This window comes from Peromyscus eremicus, chromosome 15, assembly GCF_949786415.1.
Source record: "Peromyscus eremicus chromosome 15, PerEre_H2_v1, whole genome shotgun sequence".
In the NCBI taxonomy this organism is placed as follows: domain Eukaryota; kingdom Metazoa; phylum Chordata; class Mammalia; order Rodentia; family Cricetidae; genus Peromyscus; species Peromyscus eremicus.
In genome coordinates, this window is record NC_081431.1 from 18,295,012 (window position 1) to 18,309,537 (window position 14,526).

General features: G+C 36.0%; 1 protein-coding gene across 2 annotated transcripts in view; it reads left to right on the top strand.

The window, feature by feature from the left end:
• Positions 1–14,526, top strand: part of Akt3 (AKT serine/threonine kinase 3) — a 236,334-nt gene that overhangs the window by 106,986 nt on the left and 114,822 nt on the right. Inside the window, exons 1-2 of one of the 2 annotated variants that reach the window (XM_059280534.1) lie at positions 5,954–6,048; positions 9,145–9,270. Coding sequence is in view for 1 of the 2 variants with exons in the window: in XM_059280533.1 (XP_059136516.1) it covers positions 9,145–9,270 (126 nt within the window). In the remaining variant the exon portion in view is untranslated. Of the gene's footprint in view, positions 1–5,953; positions 6,049–9,144; positions 9,271–14,526 lie in introns of those variants that run through there. The other variant, XM_059280533.1, reaches the window with a different exon arrangement.

The following is a 14,526-nucleotide window of genomic DNA, read 5'->3' on the forward strand; positions in this document are numbered from 1 at the left end:
TATTTTTGTTTTCTGTGATAGGGCATTTTGTTTGCATGTACGTCTATACACCATAAGTGCAGAGGCCAGAAGAGGGCGCTGAGTTCCCTCAAACTGGAGTTACAGGTAGTTGTGAGCTGCCATGTGAGTGCTGGGGACTGAAACTCAGGAGGAGTAGTCAGGTCTTTAACCTAATTATACATCTTTTCTTAAATTCTAAAAACATGTTTTCAAGCATAGTCTGTGATCTGTGGTGCTCATTGACCACTTAGAATGAGTGACCTGGAGCCCATATTGCCTTTGTTGTGTTTTGTAGACAAATTCAGTTTCTCTTTTTTAGCTTATGGAAGCTAACACATATTCAAGCCAGTTGATTACAGTTATTTAGTGACATTAGTAGAGATCACAAAAGAATTTATCACTTTTCATTTACTGAAGGGCAAAGAAATAACATATTTGAATGACTTAGTGAAAAGGAAGTGACAATCTAAACATTAAAATTTTTAAAAATTGGAAAAACTAAATTATATATGTGTATGAGTGTTTGTACACATTCTTATATATCACTGTGCAAGTATAAGGTGATTAATGTCTTAGGCTATATGTTGAAATAATAACTAAAACCTCTTTAATTTCTTTTTGATCATCTTTGTCTCATATTTAACAGTTTGAATAAACATGAGAATAACCTACTGAGCATCATTCTTAATGGAATGATTTACTATTCTCTGAATTATAAACCATATTCCTTAAATTTAAATAATATATTTTATAAGGACAAAATTTTACTTTTAAAAGTTATATTTTTATATAGTCTTTTGCAATTGCAAAGTACTGTGATACTTTACTACATTATGAAGAATACAAAATAAAATTATCAGGATTATTTTTAAGACATCTACAAAATGCGGTAAGTTCAATGAAAAACCTGTTTCTTCTCCCTGAGAGACATGAACAGACTTCCATTTATAGCTTATTTGACACCTTTGTATAGAAATGAAACAGGCAGTTTTAAAGATTGCAGATGTCATGCTATATTTAACATAATGTACTTTCCTATATAATATTTGGCTTTAAGATAGTTAAGCTATATCATATAATGCTGCATTGTACAATATTTTTTGTTTAGGGGGATAACATTTACTTACAAAATATACTGTAGAAAAAAAATCTGCTTTATTCTTTTAGGAAGCTCAGGTATTTAAATTTAGTTTGCATCTGTCAAAAAATAACTAAATATTTACTATGATGTGAACCATGAGGTTAAACAGATACTTATTCTAATGGTAGCATTAAGCATCTTTTTGTCTGCAGTTAAAAAATGAAGCCCATGAAGATTCTAAGAGTACTGTGGGTTTATGGAAAGATGTAAGTTTTGTCTTTACTGAAAGGTGCCAGGATGTGGCAGGGTCCTGTGCTGTTGTTCCCTTTGGGGGAGGGGGCCAAGTAGGCACAGAGTCAATGACACAGACTCTGGGAGAATGTTGAAACAACAAGCTCAGTTTATTCAGGAAGAGGCAAGTGTTATATACCCTCCACCCCACCCTGGGGAAAGGTCTGATGAATATGCATCTGCTGGTATGACATGGCTGCCTCTCATTGGTCCAGGTCATCTCTAAATCATGTCTCAGCTGCTGTTGCTAAGCCCCTTAGGCAGACCCAGGTTGGCTCTCAGAAAGTATCTTATTACTGGTTGGGCCGACTGTCCCTCAGGCCTGTTAGGGATGAGTCATCCCACACCAGACCCCCCTTTTTTTAAATATATAAAAGCATTTATTAGAATTGAATGTGTGTGTGTGTGTGTGTGTGTGTGTGTGTGTGTGTTTGCGTGTGTACACGCCCACACATGTATGCATGCATACATGAACAAGTATGAGAGTGAGCACCCATGTCTGGAGGTGAACACACATTTGTGTGCTGTGGGATGGTCTGTATGTCAAGTGTGTTGCTGATTGGTCAATAAATAAATCACTGATTGGCCAGTGACCAGGCAGGAAGTATAGGCGGGACAAGGAGGAGAATAAAGCTGGGAAGTGAAAGGCTGAGTCAGAGAGACACTGCCAGCCGCCACGATGACAAACAGCATGTGAAGATGCCGGTAAGCCACAAGCCATGTGGCAAGGTATAGATTTATAGAAATGGATTAATTTAAGCTGTAAGAACAGTTAGCAAGAAGCCTGCCACGGCCATACAGTTTGTAACCAATATAAGTCTCTGTGTTTACTTGGTCGGGTCTGAGTGGCTGTGGGACTGGCAGGTGAGAGAGATTTGTCCTGACTGTGGGCCAGGCAGGAAAACTCTAGCTACATTTGTGTGCATGTGAGTGTGGAAGTCAACTGCCTTCTCCTACCACTCTCTGCCTTATATACTCAAACCTAGAGCCTTCCGGTTCTGCTAGTTCAGCCATGCTAGGATCACAGCCTGACATTTCTGTAGGTTCTGGGGACTGAAACTCTGGTGGTTAGGTTTGCACAGCAAATGCTTTTGCCTGCTGAACCATCTCCCTAGCTCCTAGAAAGTCTTAAATTTAATGTTTATCAGTTCATAAAAACCAGGTGGCGTGTGACTAGGACTTGGGAGGCTAAAGCTAGAGGATTGCTTGAGCTCTGTTCAGGACAAGCCTGGGAAGGTCAGGGAAATCCCATTAATAAAGGAAAGAAGTTGTGAAAGCTGTGAGACTTCTGTTTACATTTCTGCTGTTTTATCTTTGTCGTAAAGAAGTGTTATGATTTGAACTAATGCTGTTAGACATAGCATATTGCATAATTTTTTCTTTTTCCTTTTTTGTTAATAACAGTGTTTCAGGGCTAGAGATAACTATTCTGTGTTGAAAAGCATGCATTGCTCTTGAGAGGATTGGAGTTTGATTCTCAGCACCCCTGTCATGCTGCTCCCAACTACCTGTTTCCGGCTCTAGGGGATCTATCACCCTCTTCTGGACTCTATGGGTACCTCCACTCACCATGCATGTACCCTCCCCCCTTATGGATTAAAATAATAAAAATTAAAATTAAAAATTTTATATACCTGTCACCAGTTCAAAAGACCTTTTTTGGTTGATGATATACATTTATTAATGTTTTGTGATTATATGAATATTTCTGAATAAGTACAGTGCTGATTATAAATTATATTAGTTAGTGGTGGCTCCATTTATTAACAAAATATAGTACTTAATGTATGCCAAGAAATATTTCAAGAGTTTCTATATTATGTCCTTACATAATTTGAGTAGGCACAGTGATGATTCTCCTTTTCCAATTGAGATGTGGACAGGGTAAATTCTCTTAGTTTAGTGATGTAATCACAATTCACATCTAAGTTGTGTGCCCCCAGAGTCTTGCTCCAAACCATTACATTATAGTGTTTTACTTAGAGATTTTTTTTTTCCTCTTTGGAAACAGTTGCACTGTGTAACTCAGGATGGCCTCAAACACACAATCCTGCCTCAGCCTCCAGATTATAAATTACAAGTGTGTACTACTATGCCTAGCCACTGAGAGAATCATGAAATAGAGTATATATTTTAAAAAGTAAAAAAAAAAATCCCTGAAGCCTAGCTTGAGAATTTTGTTTAGCTTTTTAATTTTTGATACATCAAGTAGGAATGTCCACTGGAAACTTAAACAGCAATATCACATGTATATCTTAATAATTTAAGTTTATTCACTGTTAGTAATTAGGGTCTTTAATTTCTATGGAGGAAATATGGAAAACTCATATCCCATCCTATGTTATAAGTAGCATATTCTTAATATGATGGTTTTGTGTAATTAAATTCTAAATGGTTTTTTTTATGAGATTTGTGAAAATAGTGCTATAATATCAAATATTTGAGCTGGATTGCATCTGTATTTGTTTTAATAAGGTCAGAATTATTTTATCTAGTTATTATTCTATATTATTAGGCTAGTCCATATATTATTACCCTGTCCACATCTCAGTTGGAAAAGGAGAATCATCACTGTTGAAGATAGGTTTCTAGCACATGAGTATTTATGCAGTGTTCTGCACTGGCACATATTTCATCTTGCGTCTGACTTTATGCCTCTCATAGCCTAGAGCTATTATCAGGTTCTTCAATACAACCTAACCTTAAGACAGAATCAGATATTTACCATCTCATTTCATTTTTAAGAGGAGAAGCCTTGATTATGTATAAGCATCTTTTCCAGTTAGATATCTGAACAAATATAGACATCTCCAGGAAATGCAGATCAGAAGCTATTGGAACATTGAATCTGATTTAGGTCCAGGCACATATGCTCCTAATTCCTACTTTGGTACTTTCTGATGCCTTCAGCTTTTAAAAATTACAGTGATGATTCTCAACAAAGTACTAATGAATAATGAAATAAGGTTTATATGTGTGAATTTAAAATGAAGATATCAAATGATGAAATTTGACGCTAGATGGAACAACTTTAACTTTGGGAGATCCTGAGTTGAATGTATATCCTCCTTCCTCCAGTATGGTCCATTTGAATAGGATGTCAGATTTTAGGTGGCAAATCTGTCATATGCATTGAAACAACCCGAGAGCTAAAACAAAATAGCATTTATATTGTTCTTTACATAGTGACAGTCTACTCAAAACTGGATTATTTGTTGTAATACAAGAAATAAATTATTAAATAATAAGAAAGTTGGCAGAGACCCAACTCTAAAAGCATCATAAATTAGAACTCAGAACTCTCAAAAAAAAAAAAAACAAAAAAACAAAAAACAAAAAAAAAACCCATTTTCTTTCAAACCTACAAATACACAAATAGAATTCTCTATTGCTTATAAGAATGGTTTGGAGCTTTTTTTTTTTGCATTTACAAGAAATTGAGTCTGGATCCTTCTCTCTTATGCTAAAATCATAATAGATCATTAGATTTATTTTTTGTGGTTGTTGTATAGCCAAGTCTTTGATTATAGTATGTAAGAGTGGTCTTTAATTCCTTAGAGTTGGTACATTCAATAATAAAAGTGATGACTTACAATAACAGAAAAATTTTCTGTCATAGTTGCAGAGACCAGAGCATAGAAAACAAGACATGAGCAGGGTTATTCTTCCTTCAAAGGCTCTAGGACAAAATCTGTTCTTTATTTCTTCTAGTTTCTGGAGGCTCCAGGTATTCCCTAGCTTGTGCTGAATCTCCTGTCATTGCCCCCATGGTCACCTGCCTCCTCCTCTGCTCCATATGTCTTGTTTACTCCTCTGTCAAATCTGTTCTTCTAAGAGCATTTTAAACTTGATAGGGGGCTCCACCAGATAATCCAGGAGAAGCTGTTCTAGAAATCTGTACTCCTATTTGCCTCTCTTGGAAAATGAGATGATACTGTCTTCTGTTGTATAAGGCAATATTCACAAGTTCCAGAGATTGGGATTTATACCTTTTTTGAAAATCTATCATTTAGCTCATTACAGAACCCCAAAATACTAGAATCCTTTTTGGGAAATTGGAAGACCATACATTTTGGGAAATTGGAATTGTGGTCCTATAATACTGATAATAAAACTGAGAAATCCTGTTGCCTAATAGCGTAGTTATAGTAAAAGTCATTACTTATGTGGTTGTGGTGATTTTGGTATAAACAAATCTTTGCAGTTGATTGTGCAAATAAATACTATAATTATATATAATGTATAATTCTTGATAACAATTTGATGAGTATTGGCTTATATTTTTTTCTCTACTATGCTTTTAATCATTATTTTAGAGTCACTTCTACTTAATTAAAAAATGCATTCTGTAAACTAGTACACTTTGTTCGACCAAGAGTAACTTGTGTTTATTTATCCTGGCTTTCAGTTGCATCATTTCTTCTTCATGTAATCTTACTGTTTTGTTCATTGCAATCCCAGAAGTAATAGGCTACACACATACGTTATACACACAGGCACAGGGATTAGGTATGTGGTAGACTGTATGATCTAGAATGTACGGTAGAAAATGTTTACATAGTGACAAAATTGCCTAGGGACATATAACAGAGAACGCCTCTGACAATAGGCAAAGCCTGACTGTGTGTGTTGGTAACAGTGGATTTCAAAGTAGATATAACCTCTATTCAAAGAGGGTAAGAAAGAAGTAAATGCACAGGAAATAGTAGCTAATAACAGGAAAATGTTGTGCTGGAAATGTTATCCCTGTATTCCTACAGTGTTTTTTGAAGGTTTACCAGGAGAGTTCCTCCAAAATTTGAATGCATGTTAGTGACTGTCCACAGAAAAATTTCTTGTTGCCTTTTTTTTTTTGACGTTTTGTTTCAATCATAAAGAAGCTATCTCCTAAATTAATTGAAATCTATGAGCGTAAATACAAAAGAAAGATAACTTAGTTTTAATGTATTGAGTGTGAGCTCAAATGCAAGTTCTATCTGTAAAAGTAAGATTATGGAGGCTAGGAAAGATGTCTTAGTCTGTACAGTACTTGATGTACAAACAAAAGGACTTGAGTTCAGATCCTCAGCACCCATGTCAAGAGCTGGGTGCAGTGGTTCAGACCTGTAATCCCAGTAGCTAAGTGTAGAGGGCATGAGGTATGTGTGTGTGTGTTGAAATTTCTTTCATCTACCTATATACATGTGTCAAATATTTATATATGCATCTTTCACTTATTTAATAGGACTATTAGTCAAGTGATAGTAAGTAGAGGGTACTAGAGTATATCACTGCAAGTAAACAAAGATTGGTAGTATTTGCTAGGATTATGAAAATTGAGCTCCAAGAGCAAAGATTAGAATTTTGAAAATATGTCCACTATCATGAGCTTTAAAGCTTCCCAGTACTTTAAAAAGAGATTTTAAAAAATGAAATTGGGCCGGGCGGTGGTGGCGCACTCCTTTAATCCCAGCACTTGGGAGGCAGAGGCAGGCGGATCTTTTTGAGTTCGAGGCCAGCCTGGTCTACAGAGTGAGTTCCAGGAAAAGGCGCAAAGCTACACAGAGAAACCCTGTCTCGAAAAACTAAAAAAAAATAAAAAAATAAAATGAAATCGGTTAACAGTAACAAATATAACTAACTATATAAAGTGTTTCAACTGTGAAAGTTGAACTGCTTAAATCAGTAAACTAGTATCTGTATGACTAATGCATGATTTTTTATGCATTTGAATAACAAGAGTTATTCAAAGTGGAATCTGAGTAAATGGGCATTCATCTAACAGAGCGCATTGGTAAAGTTGCAAATTTCACATCACCGTTAATATTTTAGAAACTACCCCTTATTTTGAATTCTAGTGTACTAGTATTCAATACTACTGTTCTCTGAGCCAGCATGGTGGCGTGTACTTGTAATCCTAGCACTGCCCATAGCTATTTGAATAGTCTTCCCTTTTTCAGTTGCATTTCCCCCTTATATTTCAGCCAGAACAACATACCTTCATAGATTGAATGTATTAGTAGAAAATAAGCCCAATTACTTATAGTTAAGAGGTAGGTAGAAAAGCTATACAGTGCTGCTTTTCTTACTAAAAGACAGGTTTAGGCTTCAACTTGAGGTTCTTTCCCTTTCTAGTGCTAGGATTACAGGTACATGCCACCACACTGGCTCAGAAAATAGGTTTTTTAATGTATATATGTTACATTAAATGTAATGAGTTTGTTTTTATTTTTTTTGTTTTTTGAGACAGGATCTCACTGTGTAGCACTGGCCGTCCTGGAACTTTCTCTCTGTAGACCAGGCTGGCTTTGAACTCACTGAGATCCATTTGCCTCTGCCTCTGCCTCTGCCTTCTGAGTGCTGGGATTTAAGGAATGCTCCACATGTCCATCAAGTTGTGTTAATGTTAAAGTATAGAGCGATACTTTAAAGCAGAAGAATGATAAAAACCAATGAAATCAAACATAGGGAAGATTAATCTGGAGGTGGTTTGTTAGTAGAAGCTGTGATGAGTAGCCTGAGAAAGCAGTTAAGAACCTTAGTAGAGTGGATGTAAGGCAATAGCAGGCTAGTTTAGGTAAGGCTGGCAGGAGAGACTTCTTGGGAAGTCCATTCTGACTTAGCCACTGGTCCTATAAGGCATGACAGAGGTCAAATGCTATGTTTAAACTTGGTCAAAAGAAGAAGCTGCTTTGTAGCAAAAGTAAACTTTCCAGATTTTTGTAGTTGTGAGATTCAGCATTTGAGATTTAATATCAGGAGACAGTTAGTCACATGATTCCCTCCTCCTCCTCCTCCTTCTCTGCTTTTTCTTCTTCCTCTTCCTCCCTTACTCACTCACTCTGTAATGCCCCCACCCCACCCCATTTTGCTTCGTAGCTCAGGAAGACCTGGAGTTCATGGTGATGCTTCTGCTTCAGCCTCCTCAAGTGCTGAGAAAGAAGTGGGAAATGCTGTGCCTGACGTGCCACCATTAAGTTAGAATTATCTCTGCTGTTTCAAAGTTGAGCCTAGTTTGGTGGAGAGATAGGAGCAAATATGTAAATCTAATAAAGTGTATGTTTATCTACTGTTAGTCATGCTCCATAATGGCTGTGTGTTGTATTTGTTTCTATATGTTAAGTTTGATGTGGTTTTGGGCTTTATTAGCTCATGTTCTTTCATCTTTGTGACTTGTCTCTAGCGTTTGTGAAATGTTATTTTCCTAGAAAGAGGAAGTTAAGGTCAAGATTTAACAAGGAAATACACCCTATAATAATCCCATACCCTGGAGGCTGAGGCAAGAAGAATCAGAGTTTGAGGCCAGCTTGGGCTATATAGCAGTGAGACTCTGTCTTAAAAAAGAAAAGGAATTAACTCTTTGTCCTTTTTTGAAAAACAAAAAGCAGTATTATTGGTCATGAAGATGGAACATGTGTTTCACACTTTGCTTATGATGTGTTTTTCCTTGAAATTCATAAACACTGTGGGTTTTTTACCAGGGCTTTCTGAGATGGCTGAATAGATGCTTTAACAACTGTCTGATAAGATGAAAAACTGAACAAACTGTGTATTCAGATGAATGATTTTCTGAAGGAGTAATGGTGCAAATGAGTAAAGTATGAAATTATTAAAAACAGTTTTTACTGAGTCTTAATGATAGACTGACTTACTTTCTTTTATAAGTCAAAAGAAAATTTGCCTCACTAAAATTTGGGAGGCCAATATTCAGGACATGTTACATCATAATTTATTGTCTTAACAAAAGTGACTTCATTTTTTTTTGCATTAACATGTGTGCTTTCTTCATGTAGGAGAATATATAAAAAACTGGAGGCCAAGATATTTCCTTTTGAAGACAGATGGTTCATTCATAGGCTATAAAGAGAAACCTCAAGATGTGGACTTACCTTATCCCCTCAACAACTTTTCAGTGGCAAGTAAGTGTATACAATTGTTAATTCACCTTGGGTCTATTTATTTGCATGGCTTTATGTGTCATGTATGTTAATGTATCTGAAAAACAGTGCAAAAGTTTACATTTAATTGCAAAGAAATTACCAACTCTGTAAGAATTTTCAACTCCTTAACATAGAGACTTAAATTGTATGCAGTGCAATATAGTTTACTATTTTTCATATTTAGAGTTTGAATATGATAAATATAATTGCCCAACTATGTGCCTTACGTTTTTCACACAAGGACCTGTGATTTTGGTTGTAAGGTGTTATGCTACTTACTACATTTCCTTCCAGAATTCCCTGTCACAATGGTTGGTTGGTTGATTGAGTATATAAATGTTTTCTATTAGAAACCTTTTCTGGGATTATTTTATGTTTTTAGTCATATTTGTATTTCTTGTGACTATCTAACAAAATGCTCATAGTTTACTTAGAAATGTTGTCTTTGTTGAATTTGTTTACTGAAAGGTGACTGTGATTATAACTTATTTTTATTCTTATTTTTATGTTATGATCAAGCTTTTAGATAATTTATCCTTACCGATCCAATGAAAAGATCTTGCAATGTTAAACTAGAAGTAAAGCATTCTCAAGTTAAAATTGGAGTATGTAAGAACAAGGTGGAGTCTATAGTGTTAGAAATTTTAATTAGACAACCCCCTGTACTGTATTTCAGTTGGATGTTATCTGTTAGATACATTTGAAAAAAAATAGGGAGAATTGAAGTTATGAACATAATTAAATAACCAAAGAAAAATCCTAGAAAATTTTCAGTATTACAAAATTCATTTTACCATAAAGGAACTTCAAACTTTTATTTTCAGTTTTAAAAATAAACTTAAAAGAATATAGAATTACAAATAATTGAAGAATACTAACTTTATTTTATTTTTCTAAGTTTTTTATCTAAAAATTTTTTATATGCAACATATTTTGATTGTGCCCTTTACCCTCCTGGGTATGTCTCTCAGATCCTCCCTGAGAATTAATTTTAAAACCCTCTGCATTCATGTCAGTGAATTTTCGTGTGGGGAATTTTTTATTTTTTTGAAATGAAGCTCTCTATCGTTATATGAATTATACATGCACATAACATTTATGTATTAAAGAAAACAGCCTTTTCCCCATCAAAACATGTTCATTATATATTAATTGCTCTAGTAAGTAAGAAATTATTTAAATCATTTTGACAGTTGGAATAGTATCTTTTGAGTTTTTAAATTGCTTTAAGATACACAGTTTCAGTCTAAAGGTATTTTGGTTGAACATTTGCTTATTAAAGTGATAGAAATTATCTTTTAAACAATAGCTATGTCCTGCCTAAATAGTTTGTCTATTTTACTAGCAATTCTATTGGTTTGTCTGAAATAATTTCTAAGAGTACAGAAAAATCTCTATCTGCTGATCAAAATGCAGCATTTTTTGACCTTATGAAATTTCACACCCCAACAAGTTTTAAAGACATACTGTATGTCACAGTCTGCCAACATCTGCTCTAACACTTCCACTGGCAGAGGCTGAAATAAATGTGTACTTGTGGAGAGAGACCCTAGTTAGTGACTGACAGCTTCTCCACAAAATAAATAGCAGTTGACATCTGTAATTTTTACTTGTACAACCAAGTACTTGTTGGTACTTGACTTTCACAGGTAAAGTTGTAGTTGAACCCCTAATTTTCAGGATTCTTACCATGACTCCATTATTTAAATATTTTTATTTGTAAAGCTTTACTATAACCTTAAATTATATAAATAATTAAGGAAGTAATACTTAATTGGAAGGATATGAGTGAAGGAAATGGCCCAGATTTCAACTTTGGCACGTGCTCTGAGTATGATTGGAAGCAGCAGATCATGTTTTTAAACTTTGATTGTAACATTTCCTTCATCAGCATACTGGACTTCTGTGTGCTGCTCTGTAAGGTGGAGTTTGAGCAGGCCCTTGCCGATTAAGTAAATCAAGAGCTAATTCAGACAAAGAAGGAGGTATTAAAGGCAGAGAGTGACAATGCTTTTGTGGCATTAATGGAAAAAACCTGCACACCCTATTTTCTTTGGCCCACAGTTAGTTCTTCACTCGCCTTGGCCCACATTAGAGTATTGTTCTCAAAGAGGCTGGAGAGATGGCTCTGCAGTTAATAGCATTTGTTGGCTGTGGCTCACAGCCATCTGTAACTCTGGTTCCAGGGGATCTGACGCCCTCTTCTGGCCCCTGTGGGCACCGTCATGCACATGACACATATTCAGGCAAGCAGGTGCACATACATGCACATAAATAAAATAAATTTTAAAAATTAAAATACTTTAACTACCCTTAATATTTCTCAGACATGTAAAGAAATACTATATATCTCATTGATAACTACAATTTGAGTCCCCTTTTTTTTCTACTAATTAAAAATATTCCTGTATGGGCTGGCTTAGGAGGTGTATCAATTGGTTATCTGCTTTCTATGCTCATGTAAGTCCTTGAGTTTGGCTGTCCAGTGACCATATAAAACAGGTGCAGCAGAACATGCCTTTATCCCAAGTCACCAGTGGCAGAGGAAGGCTGCTTCATGGAGCTTATGGCTTGGCCATCCAGCCTAACCTGTGCAATCTAGGTTTAGTGGGAGATTACCTCTAATGTAGGGTGGAGAGTCATTGAGGAAGGTACTTGACATCTGGCCTTCACATACAAGTGCTAATATGTACATGTGTGTGGATTCACACATGAACATGTATACATCTATATGGACTTCATGTGCAATTTCGCAGAAATAGGCTTTTTACTCATTTGAAAAATTATAATATGAACTAGAAAGATTTAAAATTTTCTCCAATCTTCTATTTGATTTTCTTTCCTTCTTCATAACATTGTCCTGGTTAGAGGTATAACTTAGTGGTAGAGTACATGTTTAGCATTCATAAGACTCTGGGTTTGAGCCAAGCGGCGATGGTACACACCTTTAATCCTAGCACTTGGGAGGCAGAGCCAGGCGGATCTCTGTGAGTTCAAGTCCAACCGACTCTACAAAGTGAGTTCCAGGACAGCCAGAGCTGTAACACAGAGAAACCCTGTCTTGAAAAAACAAAAAGAAAGGGGGAAAAAAAGACCCTGGGTTTAGTCCCAGTATCTGGAAAAATAATTCTCAAAGTCTGTTCTCACTGATTCCACTTCTTTTTTTTTCCTTTAAAGATTTATTTATTTTATGTATATGAGTGCTCTATCTTCATGTACACTTGCAGGCCAGAAGAGGGCATCAGATCTCATTACAGATGGTTGTGAGCCACCATGTGGTTGCTGTGAATTGAACTCAGTACCTCTGGAAGAACAGCCAGTGCTCTTAATCTCTGAGCCATCTCTCCAGCCCCTGATTGTACTTCTTAACTACTGTAGTCTAACTTTTTCCCTTACCTATTTGATTAAAACTACTTTTGATGATTTCTCCAGTGGCCACCTCATTTCTAATGTCGGGGGAGGGGGGGAGTAAATATTGTTTTCTTCCTTTATTGGGTTCATGGCTAAGGTCCCTATAATCAGAAGACAGGTAAACAAAAGAAAAACATACATACACATTTGTTTAGCATTGATTTTTATCTAGACTTTGGAAACTAAGACTCAATGCAGACTTGTATGTTTTTGTGCTTTGGGTCCCCTAGCAAAGTTTCATTTTGTAGCCCTGATTGGCTTGGAACTTGCTATGTAGACTAGGCTAACTTCATACTGACAGAGATCTTGCTTCAGCATCCCCAAGGATGGGATTCAAGGCATATGGATTACTGAAGGAGTAGATAATCATGGGGAAATATGACTGGGAATATATGGGTTATAATAATGGTAATAGGAACTGAGCAAGGCCTGTTGTTGAAAACTTCAGAGATGAGGACGTTTTTCCAGGAATAGGAAGGGTATTTGTTAAAGGAGGAACTAAGACCTGTTGCAAAGGAGAGTCAGCAAGTCTGTAGTAGATTGATGGCTTTTTCAGGAGAAATGGGCATGAGAACATGGAAAGTGACCTTTTTGCTTTACCTTTTCCTCAAATGCCAAGGTAATATACTTGGCTAAAATTCCTCATTAAACTTAAACTTAATTTTTAGTTTTAATTTGTTTCCTGGATTGGCATCGAGGCTGCATTTCATCTGCTGACCCAGATTTTAAGATGGTCTTTCCCTCTGTGCTGTAAGATTTCTCTCTGTCCTTGTGTTTTCCTTTGCATAGTGTATAATTTGTGTATAGTATGGTATTTAAGAAACTTCTGCCTCAGGACTTAACACTTTGTACATTACAGCTGGGTGGTCACATTGTTCCTGAATTTGTAGTTAAAAAACTGTCATCCATATTCCCACTTTTTCATGTATTCAGACCAAGCTTTTCTCCTGAGAATTATGTTGTCACATTAATTTCACTATAAGTTATTGCCATCATAGATGTTTTATAGCCTTTACTTGTCCTAGGCTGTCTATTTTCCCTGGTTATTCAGTATTTCAGCTCTGCCTCTGCTTGGGCAGAAACCTGGATCCATTCCCCTTCTTTTCCTTTCTGTCACATCTTTACCACACTCTCAGTACATTTCTAGTTCTGCTGATTTTATTCTTATGTTTGAACCTATGAAGTAGGCTCATGCATAAGAATTTTAACTATTTTTCTGGAAGGGATCACTCTTTTAATCTCTGATACAGATTCTTAACTAGAATCTCTGCCTCTAGTTTGTGCCACTCATGTTCTTCCTTTACTTGTCTGTCAAAATGATATTTCTAAAATTATATCCTAACTATGCCATCCATCCCCCCATGAAAACCCTGCCTTGGATCTTCAGTGCCTCCTGGATGCCATCCAGTTTCCTTACTGTAGCATACCAGGATCTCTTCAATCTGGCCTCTCCTTTCAGCTCCTGCTTCATGTCTCCTCTGCTCTGCAATTCTGCTTCAACAGTGCTGAGCTTTTTATAACTCCCCAAAACTTTGCTGCTCTTCTGCTCCTGTCTTGGCTTCTGGTTGGAATGTCTTTATCGTCTATTTGTCTGTATAGTTTTCTTTTTGTCCTTTACTTCCTATTTAAATTTCTTTCCCCATTCATTTTTTTCAAAACTATTACCTTGCCTTTCTCAAACTGCTGGTGGTGGTGGTGGTGGTGGTGGTGGTGTGTGTGTGTGTGTATGTTTTTTTTTTTTTTTTTTGGTTATCATGTTCATGAATATGTCCCACTTACTAGTCTGAGTTATATTAGGTGAAGTAGTTTAATCTTATCTCCTAG